Below are 16,353 nucleotides of genomic sequence, written 5' to 3'. Positions count from 1 at the left end.
CAGGGAAATTGATGAAAAGCATTTGAAAATGATAGTTACAAAGGACTGCTGCAGACTGTGTAGTTCTGTAGAAGAAAGCATCATACACATTACACGTCCCTGACTAGACTTACTCAAAGAGAGGAGGTTACTGCTGAAAGCCCCTTTCAATAAATGTGGGATTCAGACAATGAGGAAGGCGGTAATTGCAAGTATGAAAGCTACAGACCCTATTTTGAACTGTCGATACACAACATTCCTAGGGCTTACTGGGAAAAAGTTGATCGCCATCAATGTCGTGCAGTGTTAAACACAATCAATGCCGATCCCACCCCCTTTCTCTACTATCTATGCACTCTCTTGTAACTTCACTTTGCACTCTACAATATGCACTTTGCTCAATGTACCTCTGTGTGTGTTAGCTAAACTAAGTCGTAAGGTTGCACCTAAGATGATAACTCGTCTTTTATACTATGCCATACACAACATTATTAATTACATTATTATGATATTTAAGTCTTGTTACATGATTGTAAAAGGAAATGCAGTAATGAGCGTTTATCAACTTCTATTGTTAAGGTTTTAGCAAACTGTACACAATAAAAACGAACTTGCCTTGGCTAATGACTTGGATCATATACTTCCCAAACAATCTAAATAGTTTATTATTTTTTTCAGATGGATATCCAAAAGAGGAAATGCTCTATAGGTGGAGGAAGAACTCGGTGGAGGCCGCAAACCAGAAATCATGGAGACTATATCAATTTGACTTCATGGGTTTAAGGAACACCACAGACTTTGTGAAAACATCAGCAGGTACTGTGACAATCTAAAGTTCATTTGTAAGATGTGGTTTGGTCTGGTTCCATGTCTATTATGGAATGTCTGGATGAGTTTCTTGTTTAGAAATTCTTTTATTAAGGATGAAACGGGTTGTTAGTCCCTGTATATTTATCAATTGTAATTTGATTTACATCTTTCTTAGGGCCATTTTAGCATCTGTCAGAAGATATGCAATCTAGACCTATAGATTTCTAGCTTCCTTTATCATTGCCTCAAGAATACTCGAGTAGGGATCATTCCCTGTCCACCAGAATCCTGGGATGTAATAGTGACATGGTAAACACCAATGCTGCTGGGTGCAGTACTCACTGAGTGTTATTCTGCTACAAATCCTCTTTCCAAAACTCAGAATGTAGAAAAACCTCCTTAAATGCTCACTGCATTCCATTTTTCTTTTCTTCATTGTATTATCTTTATATTCCTTTCAGGTATTTTCATGTTTTTATGATTGTTTTATATGCCCAGATTCTCCTTTTGATACTATGTATACCCTTATGCTCGTTTTATTTATCATAGTTTTTCAACGTGTTATATTTCCATTGTACTTTGTATTGACACCTTGCTTTTCTCTTTTCAATATCAAATACAAATTTTCTTGACCTTAAAAAAAGAATGTAGAAAAACACCATACTAGTGTATGTAGCTCTCTTCTAAGATGCACAGTGTTAGAATGTACACTGCTTGCAAGCATGATTTTGTGGCAAAAACCGTTGAAGTGTAGGCATAAACACAAAATATGCAATTCCCCTTGTGAGTACCTCTATTGAAGTTTATGGGATAAGAAGCATAATGGCCTTCTGGAGCTTTTACACACTACATTTTGCAGTATGTTTAATAGTACTACTAAAGAACTACAAAATGCTATTTGCAAACCTATGAGTGTAAATCTCACACCTGCATGTCTCCTATCTCTTCTATGGGGAGTAAGTTCATTGTTTGGCAGTAATTTAAATTAATGCACTAATTTTAATTAAAAATCAACAATTGCACTTAATTTTAAATTGAACAGGTTATTAAAGTATTTTAAATAACATGTACTTTTTAGCTTTAAATCTAATTTATATCTATTTTTAAAACATTGAAATGAATTAATTTCTTTTAACATTATTTCCTGTGGAGTTCTGTCTTAATTCTTTACCTCCTTTATTTTTTAAGTAGTACCATTGTTTGGCCACGTGTAAGGATCACTGACACAATATTGGGGTAAACAAAATCTTTGACAAAAATATCTTGTCAAAAATATTGTTTACCACATCATGATCCTTTTTTATAATGGTAAGTACTAAAATATTGGGGGGAAAAATCGTTGACACTAATATAAAGTAATAGACAAAAATATCATTTTTTTAATATATAGTTTAAAGTAGTAAAAGATAAAGATTTTAACATTTCATTTTAATATAATGTAAATTAAATATATTCCCCCAATATTTAATATAATATATAAATACTTATATAATCCCCCAAAGACATATATATGTGTGTATATATATATAGGGCGTGGTGTTATTTGTTTAAATGCAGTCACAGCTGTGAACACTACTCATGCAGACGCCCGCAGCCCATGATGAAGTGCTTTCCCAGCACGAAACGCGTCGGGCAGGACGTTTTATTTTCTGTTGGGCACCCCTGCTGTTTGGACTCTGCTGTCTTTGAATAAAATACCCTTGGCTGATACAAATCATCTGGTGTGGCTTCCTCGATCCGGGCAAACTTTTGTTGGAATATGTACGGCGCAGCCTGAGCCGTGAGAGGAGCCCTGCTGTTCTTCGGTGCAGCCCCGCTACAACGCCACTCGACGCTGCAGCATCAGGGACAGATGACGCCTTTTCAAAGATGTTAGAAAGCAGAACTGACGGCGGAAGAGTGATACCACAACCCACTTGGGAGTTATTTTGGCTAAAATTGAGGGTGAGCACAGCAACCCACTGGGGTAAAACATTGCGAAACTACACTTACCAGAAGGCCACAGTGGTGGCCGCGCCCACAAGGGCGTGGTGTTATTTGTTTAAATGCAGTCACAGCTGTGAACACTACTCATGCAGACGCCCGCAGCCCATGATGAAGTGCTTTCCCAGCACGAAACGCGTCGGGCAGGACGTTTTATTTCCTGTTGGGCACCACTGCTGTTTGGACTCTGCTGTCTTTGAATAAAATACCCTTGGCTGATACAAATCATCTGGTGTGGCTTCCTCGATCCGGGCAAAGTTTTGTTGGAATATATATATATATATATATATATATATATATTAATGAAGCCAGGCAAGCGAATAAATATCTGAATCACCGCAAAATCTTTGGTCCGTGCATCTGTGTTCCTGGGGGAAGCTGTGGCAAGCTGCGGCGCTCCGGAAAACTTTGGTTTTAAATATATATATATATATATATATATATATATTCACTGAAAAAACCATAGGTTATAGACCATATATAGTTAGGAATTAGCATTTACAAAACCTTGAAAATTCACTGAAAAAACCATAGGTTATAGACCATATATAGTTAGGAATTAGCATTTACAAAACCTTATTTTACTCACACAAAACCATTGAAATTCCATATATAGTTAGTTGCACTAACTATATATCGCGCACCCGCAATCCACTGCTGATGATGTCACATATTACATCATTCATGACATGGTCAGTGACATCACTGATGACATCACTGATGACATCTCAAATGACATCACTGATGACATCATCTAGTGTCTGTGTGTTTTTGTAAAGTTTAAATACGTTTTACATATTGAAGAATGACTGGATGTATGGAAGACTGAGTGTGTGTGTGGCTGGCTGGGAGGTGTGTGACTCTGTGCATATCAATGTGTACTTGTATCAGTGATTGTATAAGAGAGTAAGTATGTGTTAGTATATGTGTGAAAAGTATGGTGTTCTGTGTTTAACTATAGATGAGGAAATCGAAGTGTGATTGATTCTTCACAGGACTGACTAGGTGTATGAGTGCATATGATAGTGTTCTAATAATAACTGACTGTATGTATGAGTAATTGTATGGGTGAATGAGTGAATGTGTGTGTAGACGTACGAATCAGTGAGTGCGTATGTAGTAACTGGTATTGGTGTGTCATGATGTCATCAGTGATGTCATTTGAGATGTCATCAGTGATGTCATTTCAGATGTCATTAGTGATGTCATCAGTGATGTCACTGAAGTATGGTGTTCTGTGTTTAACTGTATAGATGAAGAAATGGAAGTGTGATTGATTCTTTACAGGACTGACTTGGTGTGTGAGTAACTCCATGGATGAGTGGCAGTGTGTGACTGTCTGCATAGGTGTATGAGTGCATATGATAGTGTTGTAATAATAAGTGACTGTATGTATGAGTCATTGTATGGGTGAATGAGTGAATGTGTGTGTAGACGTAGGAATCAGTGAGTGCGTATGTAGTAACTGGTATTGGTGTGTCATGATGTCATCAGTGATGTCATTTGAGATGTCATCAGTGATGTCATCAGTGATGTCATTTGAGATGTCATCAGTGATGTCATCAGTGATGTCACTGACCATGTCATGAATGATGTAATATGTGACATCATCAGCAGTGGATTGCTGGTGCGCGATATATAGTTAGTGCAACTAACTATATATGGAATTTCAATGGTTTTGTGTGAGTAAAATAAGGTTTTGTAAATGCTAATTCCTAACTATATATGGTCTATAACCTATGGTTTTTTCAGTGAATTTTCAAGGTTTTGTAAATGCTAATTCCTAACTATATATGGTCTATAACCTATGGTTTTTTCAGTGAATTTCATTGGTTTTTTAACAGCTAATATCTGTAGCTGTAAAATGTATTCTTCTTTAAATCCAAAAATATATTTATATGTTTATGAATAATTTTTTTTTTAAATATTTTTTTTTCTTCGTTCCCGCTTCGCGAATCGGGAAGCTTCCCGTTAGCTGACCTTGATGCCGCGAAATAGACCGCGAGCCGGTAAACGTTTCTTTACCGCAAGTGCCGCGTTAGAAAACAACATCGTGACGCCTCCCGTCCGCATGACGTTTCACGTTGTCGCGTGATACGTCATATGACGTGCTACGTTAGCGAACTGGTACGCGAAGCGAGTCGCAAAGCGCAGGTTTCTGGAAGCAAACCGGGAGGCCCTGCAAAGCGCTTAACGTAAACACAGCAAGTCATGTGACTTGGTAATAACACTTTTCATTGGTTCATTTCACTTTTGGTTTCCTAATGATGTAAGACTAGGTCATATAATCTAAAATGAACACTTTTGATTGGTTGAGAACTCTTGTTTTTCCCAAATGATGAAAATCCCTCCTTCTTTCCTCACTCTGACTTTCATCATTGTGAGAGAAAGACCCTTTGTGATCACTGAGCAATGGCTTCTTTAGTAGCTTCAGCTGGTGCTTCCCCACCACCTCCACCACATCCAAGGAAGAGTGGACCACCTGCTCAAGTTATAATTCAGCAAGAAGAGGAAGAAGAGGAACAGGAGGAAGAGCACGAAGAGAGGCAGTTTTTGCCTGAGGAACCCAGGACGTCTCACCGGAAAGAAAACTTCATTTCGCAATTTTTTAAAATTCCCAAAGGTCAGAAAAAAGTAAATGCAAGATACGTAACTTGCCTTATATGTCAAGATAGACTGTCCAGAGGAACCGAGAAAAAATACAGTTTCGGAAACTACACAATGCATCGCCATATGACTAGGTGGCATCCTAACAACTACAGTGCTGCACAGTTTCGGAACGACCTAGATAATCTCCCTATTATGGCCAGAAGATCTGTTGTACCGGAAGTAACGGGACCAGAGGGCAGGGAGATGGTGCCAAATATACAAATGAGATTTGGTGAAGTAAAACACATCTGCGTATTTTGCGATGGATTCATTTGCTACGGAGAAAGAAGCATCACTCTGATCAACAGAGCTATTGACTATCATATGCAAGTTTGTACGAAACGCCCAAAATAATAAATACTTTTTTTTTGTTTTGTTGCTCCTGTTGAGCCCTTTACAATGAATCGTTTTCATTGCCCCCTCCAAGAAAAACCCCCAAAAATATAAAACTGTTCAGAAAAATTCAAAAAAAGTAAAAAAATGTTCTGAAAAATAATAAAAAAAATATAAAACAACAAAAACAATAAAAAAAAAGTTCTTTTCAGAACTACCTCCCCGTTATTAAAAAATTGGTACAATATTTGGAACTGTGCCAACCTCTATTTCTCTTAGTTCGCTTCCCAGTTCGCTCGCCGGTACGCGAACCGGAAGCGAACCAAAAACAGTAAGTATAAGGGAAGGAAACAGAGACTTATGTTAAAAGAAAGACAGCTATAGGGGAGTAAACTAGAGATACTATTACCCGTAATCCACTGCTGATGATGTCACATATTACATCATTCATGACATGCTCAGTGACATCATCAGCAGAGGATTGCGGGTTTTTTGACAACGTGCCTTATCCACGGTTTAATAACGCTGCCTTTTGCTTTATATAAGTTTTCAAATTGTATGAAATATATACCAATAGGTCGTTATGAACCTTTAGGTAGTGCTTTTCTTCATGAGGTCTGGTCGCTTCCATACACATACAGATGTTTCAAAGATGATCAAGAAGTTTATCTGAATGGAGAGGAATGCACTGAGACGCCAGATCATTCACTAATGTGTAGGCACATACAGTTACACGGTTCATGCAACAAACACCGACCAAATATGGCTTGCGTGTTGCAAGGCACGCCAGTTCCTGCTATCATCCCCACGTTCAAGTTGTTGGAAAATGGTAGTTATTTGATGCTCAATAATGAAGATTGTTCTGAGTTAATTAAAAGTATTGCTTTTATGGTAACAGTAAGTGAACGGGTTATTTGCTGCAGAAATGTTCTATTTCCTCCCACACATGAACATAGGGAGTTTTCAATCTCGCCACAAATACCAACCTTGGGAGAGATTTCAACGGCATGGCAAGAATAAGAGCTCTTTTGTCTCAGAGAGAGGTGGCCTTGAGTTCGGCCCGTGAAACTTTCGTGCTTCACATAGCGAACACCCGTACAGAGGTGCAGACCCTTCTCAATTCAGATTTGCCTTTCAATTTCAGCAAGATGGTTCGGACTATCTTTAACGCATCCTCCACAAAGGCCCTGGCGCACTTTTTTAAAGTTGTTACCAGTGGTCTCGTGACTTCATTTGAGAAAATCTTTGGAGTCATCCCTGCTTTCTTTCATTCTATTTTCTCCACTCTGCTTCGTGGATTGGCATTTTTACTTGCATTACCAGCGGACGCTCTTGTGCTTTTTTACATTTTTAAATATGGATGTCCCTCCTATACAACCTCCCACCCTGCAGCTGCTGACACTGTTCCGCAATCGCATGCTAGAATATTATGGCACAATGCCGTTGGCGATATTAAGCACGGCATATGGATTATCTTTTCGATTCTCCTACTTCACCTGTGTCCAGCCTGTATTTCACTGCCTGACCTGTGATTTTGATTGGGCCATTGATTTGTGTCTCTGCGGACCGGTTTCTCCTGACGTCGACTTTAATCAGCTGATGACTCCTATCATTACTCACGAGTTGGTTTGTCCTGGCGAAAGGATTATGGCTGTGGCATTGATGCATGGACTACTTGGTCCCTGGAATTTACTGGCGGCAGCACAGTCTTTCTTGGAACAGAGCTTTCTTGAAAACCCACCGAGCTGTCCTCTGATGGTGATAGAGGATCCGGTGCTGGGAGAGCACGTATGTTCTTTTCCGCTTTTAAATTGGATGGCTGAACTGTTTTCGGATGAAGACGGTGACTTCCTATTGGAGGCTGTTGCAGCTTATTTTGCATACACAGTTATGTCATAGACCTTTTTCATGTTTGATATGCTGAGTACTAGCATTTCATTGACAATTCATTGACTTATTTGTCAAGTTTTTATTATTTACCTTGCCTATTGGCTTAAGACTCGATAAAGTACTTGGCTGTTTTATTTTTCTTTAGCATTAAATTTTCCTAGTTTTTAATGCTTTACCTTGCGGACCGTCCACATATAAACTTGCAATCTGCTCTCATGAGATGGCACTTCTATTATCTTATTCAGTTCGTTTCCGGATCATGGGGAGGTGTCATCTAGGTCCTGGATATCTTTACACCGTGTTAAGTTAGCATGGGCTCATTACCGGTTTAAACGCCATTTTTCCTTTTTTGCAACTTCTGCACACGACACTTAGTTGTTGCTTTAGCTTTCCACCTAGTAGTTCATCGTGGTTTACATGAGAATAATATGTTATTGCTCTACTATCTGCTTTGCTTGTTAAACTATATCTGTACAGCGAGTGCTAAAGTTTCAAGAACAACACGATACAGAATTGTTATGAGGTCTGATCTCCACGACTTCATACTCATAACATAAGTGCAACTTCTGCCAATTCTGGGCATGAGGCGAGTTTTATATTGCTTTGCCGAACACACATACACAACAGTTGATGCGGTTCACATGAAGAGAGAGCTGGTGTATGCTGATGTGATTCCTTCAAATCTAAGACACTAAAGTATGGGCACGCCCTAAACCAACACAAAGAGACCTTCTTAGCAAATAATATAATATGTGTATTAGGGAGGGTGAGATATAAGCAGCCGCGGGCCGTGGAGGGAGTTACGGTGAGGCAGGGAGGCGGGGAGGGGGAGAAGCAGGGTGGAGCCCTCTCTACCTTGCCCCTCCCCCTCCCCGCCTCCCTGCCCCACCGTAACTCCCTCCACGGCCCGCGGCTGCTTATAAGTGTTGCTAACTCTTATTCATTTACAGCATGTTAACATACTGTCACCATTCGCTTTTTATGTACTAGTAACTATGCTGGTAATTTTGCTACTGATAATATTTGTACTTCTATTATCTAAGATACTACGCCTGAGAAGACGGCATTAGTAAATAAACATTTCAAATACACATGTGTTCTTCTTAACTCCATGTTCTGGTTTCTAAGAAATATATAACGACCGACTGTTCATGAGTTCCATGTATCCTGAGGTACTATAAGTTCATATTCTGGATTGTCTAAACATTGAGAGTTTGTTATATCCAATGTGACACTGTACCTAGCTTGCTAAGGAGTTTTTGATTACTAACGTGAGTTTTGGGACACCCTAATTCGCCGAGGTTCCAATCCTCTGTCCACAGTTCTGTGTGAGAACAGAAACCCTGCGACAGGGGCACCCCCGACCCTTGCTGGAGCTTCATCACACTTGCGATACAACTCCAGCAATGCGCCACCTTTACGGCACAGATACATCACGCATCTGTGCTGTTTTTGCCCCATGATGCGCCGCATTGTAAATGCAGCACACCATAGGTGACGGAACAGCGGCACAGAATGACTAACACATCCCTGGTGATGCGCCAGTCATCATAAATGTATCCCTATGCTTCTTATCTTGTTAGAGATGAACCGCCATATGTATCATCAAAGTTTTTTGCATTTCCTAAATAGCGAACTTTAAGGAATAAATAGCGATTCTTTACCATTCCTAGTTTGCGATTAGCTATTTGCTAATTACAAATTACCCATTCATTTCCTTCATTTCCATAGGGCGGTTGGACTCACTTTTAGCTCGAACGGCTGAATGGATTTCCACGAAACTTGGCAAAATTGTAGGGACTGGTAGCCCGATGTGCCTTTGCTATGTCTCAAGATATATGCTCCAGTGGTTTTTACGAAAATTAACTTTGAAAAATATATATTGGGCTACATTGGCCTATATATATGTTGGAGCCCAAATGTAGCCCAATGTAGCCCAATGAAGCCCAATGTAGCCCAATGTAGCCCAAAGATGGCCGCCAGACACACAAAAAAACAAATGTAGCCCAAATATCAGCCAGATGTAGCCCAACTATAGCCCAGTGACAGAATGACCAATCAGCTTCGCAAACCTCCGTTACGCGAAGCGGAGCGCTGTTACAGATATATATCTTTTTTTGAACGTTAATTTCTCAAAATCCACTGGAGCACATATATTGAGACCTAGCAAAGGCACATCGGGCTACCAGTCCCTAATATTTTGCCAAGTTTCGTGCAAATCCATTCAGCCGTTCGATTATTATTATTATTATTTTTTTTTGCCCCGCGGGGCCCTTTTAAAACCTCCACATCAAACCTAGGGGGTCAGCGAGGATCTACTATGCCCCCTTATAGTTATTTCCCCCTTTGTTTTGACCTCCTCTTGTCTCTTGATCCTACCGAGAGACAAGATGGCGGCCGCTACGGACTTTTTGGAATGTTGACAGACGCCGGAGAACCAATCAGCTTCGCTTCACAAAGCTCCGTTGCGCGTAAAGTACGCGAACCGGAGCGCTGCCTGGTCCGCTGTTACAGATATATATCTTTTTTTAAACGTTAATTTCTCAAAATCCACTGGAGCACATATATTGAGACCTACAAAAGGCACATCGGGCTACCAGTCCCTACAATTTTGCCAAGTTTCGTGCAAATCCATTCAGCCGTTCGGGCTAAAAGTGAGGCCAACCGCCCTATGGAAAACTCAATGTTAAAAACACGTTTTGGGACCCCCCTTTTTTCTCGGCCCCCCCTTGACGAACCCCCCCCAAATTTTTAAGGGCTGCTCAGGAACAAAATGTGCCATTTTCCTGAAAATTTCAGCCAATTCCGTCCACAAACGCCAAAGTTATTAGACATAGAATTTTCAAAAAACCCATAGAGAAAAAATCCTAACTATATATACCTACTGGCGACCGCCAGTAGGTAATATATATATATATATATATATATATATATATACATATATATAAAATGATTTTAAACAATTGAAAGCTAATTTCCAATATAACTTATTTAGACCATGGGTCACCCGTGAAACTTCCCATTGACGTAAATAGTGCAATGTAGACTTTGTATTACTTTAAGCAAACTTTTCAATGCAAATCCTGATGTGCACTGGAAAGTATGTACGGCAACACTCTACCGCAGTTTGCACTTTACAAACCTAATGCAAACCCAAAACAAAGTTTTGGTAAATCGGGGCCGTAGAGTCTACCAAAGTGTACTGTCACATTTTAAGTTTAATCCATTTGTATTTTGTGATGGATACAACAAATGCATCACCTTTCAGCTAAATGAATCAATGGCATATCATTCACCTCTTACCAAAATAAACCCTCATCAAAGATCTGAGAGTGATTTCATTGAATTTGCATACATATGATGTACCTGTGAACCACAACTGGGAAAGCGGATTAGGAAGGACAACTCGTGGCAGTAAAGACTATAATGCACAAATTGGAACATAATTGTTGCAAGGTTTCAAAAATAGATAATCTCTGTTACTAGACCACAAAAAGGTTACAGTGACATATTGCTAATCATCATAATTTGATCCACAGCTAAATGCTTGTAAAAGTGACAACCCTATAAAATCTTCAAAAATCAGAGATTACAATTTTGGAGGAACTTGTTTATTAAATAGAAAAACAGAAAAGACACTGGGTATCCCTTACCTAACTTAGAATTGTGTTGCTCTTGGGATACCAATCCATTATAGGAGAGAAAGATCACTATTTCTCTTTATATTAAGGCCCTAGTAGTTGCTTGTTTCTTAGTCGGGTCTCATCCTGGCACCTAAAAACCAGGATGGGCTCAACCATATGTCAGAGAGCACTTTAGTTATTCTGATGACCAGGTGAAGCTGAATAAATAAAATCAATATTTAGGGATGGATCGGGATCTAATAGTCCTATGGCTCTCTATGCATCAACATGTTCTGCCCCTACTCTGCAACCTAAAAATGTTCCAGGAATTTCCTTTTGTTGAACTGCATGCAATACTAAATTACCTACAAGGAGAGTGACTTGCTCCCCTGGTTAATGGATATATGGTACCTGTAGAAATAAAACGTAATGTTATTGTTGGGAAACATCCTTTACAACGCAACTTTTACCACGCAGTGCTTTTACATCGCAACTTTTATAACGCAAACCATTACAACGCACTGCGCTGGGAGGCGCTCTAGGATAGGGAATAGATTTAATTTACTATCCAACACCTTCCCTACTATCCACGGGGACTGGAGTTGGAATAGTAAATTAAAGTATTCACTATGCAGCACCCCAAAGCTCTATGCGTTGTAACAGCATGCGTTGTAAAAGCATGCGATGTAAAAGCATGCGTTGTAATGTCATACATCCGTTATTGTTCTATGTGTGGTGGTTGCATGATACAATTGAGAGAGTGAGACTTCAACTTTTCTTGGCTATTTTGTGATCAGTTACACAATATTAATAAATTAGGGTGCAAGGAATGCTTCCTGATATTGTGCGTAATGTGGAGACAGGTTGAAAAACAAACATGCTCACTCTGCGATTATTGTTCCTCATGTAATCACTGTAAACCATGCTCTACATTTCGGGAACAGCTACGCAAAAGACAAAAGCATGCGTTCACTTTGAATAGTCAATTTCAGTTATCCAACTTGAGTACCTGTCAGACCCCACAGGGGCAATGGCGTGGTTTGGCCCTGTAGTCACACACTGTTGCAAGTAAGCGACAATTATTAAATGAACAAAAAAGGTCGAGCAGGTGTCAGTTAGACACGGATGTAGGAGTTTGAAAAATCAATGAGGTTGCAGCTCATTGGGACAAAAGTCCCTTTATTTACTTCATCAAGGATTCCAAAATCACCCGTATACCTCTTAGGTTCTGCTCATGCCCTCTGCAAGTTGAGCACAGCTGGGAGGTGTTTTTTATGTCCCAGTTGTCGAATATGGCTAAGGGGAGAGTTCTGGCCTAATTATAGAATGGTGCGGCGTGTGTCGTATGTGACAGGGGCAGATGGCCAATGAAGTCCCATCGCCCGAGAGTGGTTGTGTTCTAGAGACCCTTAAGTGTGGGCAAAAGGGAGAAATTAATCATAGAAAACACATTAAAAATGTAATGGTGCCAAATAAAACTATCACAGAAACTAGATTGATATTTGCCTCATACTAGAGATATGTATATCTCTGTCAACATGTTTAAAAAGAAGATTGGACCAGAAAAGTTGCTGGTATAAAATGCGATGCTGGACCTTAATTAGAAATTTGTACTTGTCAACATTTCTGTGACGTTCCATGGACTCGAGAAAAGAGATGATTGCATAACATGCTTGTAGGAAGGTGGCTACCTGACTATGGTTACCCCAACATTTTTGCCTGTGTTTAGCTGGTTTTTTGACTTAGTTGACCTGGTTCCCTGCTAATCAGGGCCCCAGGCCATCTGCTCTCTCTGTAAAATGGATTCCATGTACCCTAGGTACATACCACAATTGGAAATGGACTCCTTGTCAGCCCCTGTATAATGCACTATAGGTGCCCAGGGCATAGGGGCCACCAAGGCCTACCAGGGGCTGCAGCATATCTTTTGCCACCCCTGGCTGGTTCTTAAATTGACACAACTGGCTGATCACTCAGCTGGGGTAAGGTGGTGTAATCACCCCTTGCTTAGATATAGTATACCTATATCTAAACCTATATCTGGACACATGTAAACCTGTGAGCCACTCCTATGGAAGGCCTCATCAATCCTGGAGGCAGAGTGCGTGGTTTTATGTGAGATGGAGCTCTAGCATGAGCTGAGCCTGTCTGCAGCTGTCGGGAACAACTCCCTAAGCTGTTTCAGGATACTGCCATACCATATACTCTTAAGTGCCTTATAATCCTCGCGGTTATATAGCAACTTTGGTTTGGCTTTATCAAAACATGTCGTGTAAGGTGTCATACGATTTGGAATACTATCCCCTCGCCAGTTCTGGCGACGGGGATAGCATTCCACCCCTCTAGAGGGGTAAGACATGTTACTTTGCTTAAATGCGGTTAATTTCTACAAAGACCTTAAGATCCACAAAATGGATGCCTCTGCCACAGACAAATGTCTGGACCCCTGCAGTTGACCGAAACTCAACCAAATGGGTCCTGGACAAAGGGTTTCCTGTCACAGGAGGGTGTCACCGCCCTCCAGACAGGAGATAGTGGATTGTAGCAGGGAGGTTTGAAAGAAACCAGACACTGCTTGGGGCGCACAAGGCTGCCCCTTGCATAATCCGGCCAAACCGGTTCTGGGGCACTCCAGCCCTCGTGCCAGGGCGGCCTGGATCAAAGGAAGGGGGTGTATCCACCCACTTCCTGGGTCCCACCCATAGGGGGGGACCTAGCAGGTAATCACGCCCCCCAGATTCGAATAAGAGTGGGAGCAGTGCCAATGCACATCAGATTTCCTGGAAGAAACATTAGAAACGAAACTCTGGACCCTTGGACCTCCATCTCAACGTGGAAGCCCGAAGAATCTCCCTTGTGGTCAAGGAGTGACCACCCTGCAGCAGCAGGCACCATCCAGCCCTCGACGTCTACTTAGTTGCAGTTCCCGCCGGAACTCGAGCGACTGAGATCAACGAGATCAAGCTTGCCTGCCTTCCAACAGCCCGATCCACAGTCCCTGCAGAGCTGAGACCCGTGGAGGCGACCGGAAGCGTGGGGCACGCCATCTTGAATTGACCACGAGACGCTGACCGTGCAGCCCACGAGTGACCCTCGAAGCTGTGCACTGGGGTTTGAGAAGCCCCCACCCTGAGCTACTCCTGAGCCAAAGTTCAGCCCTCCACACTCGACGAGTGCTGCGTGGGGCCCTTCTGCTCCATTTGGCTCAACGCGTTGGCCCGGTCACTTGCCCGCTGGCTAGTGGCCCCTGTGCCGAGGAAACTACAAAGAAGACTCGTGAATCTGGTTGCTCCAGATCCACACCAGCTCCCCTGAAAAGGAGCCCCGACTCTGACCTTCCTGGTCCGAGTGAGAAGCAATCTTCCGATCCCGCGTGGATTGCTCTTGCCAAGTGTTGTTTGCTCCAAACTTGAAGCCGACTGCACCGACGGTGAGAGCCTGCGTGGGACAGATCGTGACCTGCTCCTGGACGTCGCAGATGCCCCAGAGCCCACCTGACAGCGGAGAGAAGCTCCTCGACGACCACCTGATTGCGCCCGACATTGCCTGGTTCCGTCCTGGTTCCACCCTGGTCACTGCTGAGTGACCCAGACTCTGTCCCCTCTGCTTTCAGGTACCCTTCGACTTGAGTCCACCCTTGGACTCCACCGGACACTTCATCTTCAACCCGCCTGCAGCCCTTTCAGCTTCAAGCACCAAGAGCCTGCGTGTCAAAACCCGACGCCACTTCGACCCTGTGCACCCACTTCCTGTGGGTGAGGTAACTTTGCTCCGCCGGTGTTCCCACACTGGTGCACATCTCTAGGGTCTGTGTGTTAAGTTTTGTTCCTCTAGGTCCAGCGGAAGTGTCCTTAAACTTTAACTTTATGACTTTTACGCACCATTGGTTAACATTGGTGCATGCGTGCGCTTTCCGCACATCTCCCGAATCCCGAGGGCCATTCCCGACTTCAGCATTGCTTGTCCTGACTGCTCCCAGCGATTCCCTAGGCCCTAGGCCTAACCACTGCTCGAGTGGCATCTCTTATACCACTTGTTTAGTATATGGTTTGAGTGGCCACCCGCCCTCATCCATAATTGTGCAACTTGTATGTTTAAACAGTGCTTTTGATTTAACGCTTGTGCCCCTTTATTCATAAAGAATACTGGGGATTGTTTTTAGTAATAAACACATATATTTTTATAATATATACTTGTGTGGTGTCCTTTCATTTGATATTACAGGATTGTATGTGGTAAAACAGCTCGCTTAACACGACCTCTTAAGTTAAGCCTTTAGGCTGCTTAGTCCATGCTACCCCTAGGATAGCTTGTCTAATAAGGTTGACTTACAACCAGACACCATAAGGGATTGTTTGGTCTGATAATAGGTGGTTCCAGAATTGGAAACATCACCTATCAGGCCAACTTCTCACAATGCTATATTTAGCAGTGCCCCGTACCACAATACAAATTAGAGTTAGTCCCCAAGTATATTTCAGATGTAATGTATCTGCCCACATATTTAATGAAGTACCTCAGGCTAGAATGATGATGTAAACATGGGGTCATTAAATAAAGCACTATACTGGACCGACATTACTCTTTTCATTGAGGAGTCACTTTCATGTGGATCAGTTCTAAAATGTCAGGTGAAGACACATGAGTAATGGGTGCTTCATGGCAATGGCATCTAGAGGTATTCAAATTGATGTTTTTTTCAAAAATAATCGGAAAATAAGTGGGTTCCAAGGAATTTCATCAAGGTGTGGACTAAGGTACAGTGATGCTTCTTTGTTATGGCATGTACTGATAGATGTTCTATTCAAATGAATGTTTTTTTTAAAGAAGGTTAATCGGAAATTAAGGTGGTACCAAGGAGTTTAATAACTAAGTCCAATTTCGTTAGTTCTGAGTTTGTACACCCACCTTTGTTCTTTCTCAATGAGTTTTTGGGTGACTTCAGCTTGTTGTGGCAGTTTTTCAATGACCGTCCAAAACATTCTGCACACACTATGATTCGTTTCTAGATAGTGGGTGGTGAGTTTACTAGCTGCTATCTTGCACAGAATAGTATTCCTGTCTTTGCCACTTCTGACCTTGATTT

The 16,353-nt window shown here is 41.5% G+C and overlaps 1 protein-coding gene across 1 annotated transcript in view; it reads left to right on the top strand.

The window, feature by feature from the left end:
- The window catches only part of LOC144771945 (gamma-aminobutyric acid receptor subunit gamma-3), a 1,335,689-nt gene that overhangs the window by 911,838 nt on the left and 407,498 nt on the right, over window positions 1-16,353 (top strand). Inside the window, exon 3 of the mRNA XM_078656176.1 lies at window positions 658-795. Within this exon, the coding sequence (XP_078512302.1) occupies window positions 658-795 (138 nt within the window). The remainder of the gene's footprint in view (window positions 1-657; window positions 796-16,353) is intronic.

The sequence above is a fragment of the Lissotriton helveticus genome, chromosome 8 (assembly GCF_964261635.1).
Source record: "Lissotriton helveticus chromosome 8, aLisHel1.1, whole genome shotgun sequence".
NCBI classification, from domain to species: Eukaryota; Metazoa; Chordata; class Amphibia; order Caudata; family Salamandridae; genus Lissotriton; species Lissotriton helveticus.
This window is presented reverse-complemented; position numbering and strand designations above follow the sequence as displayed.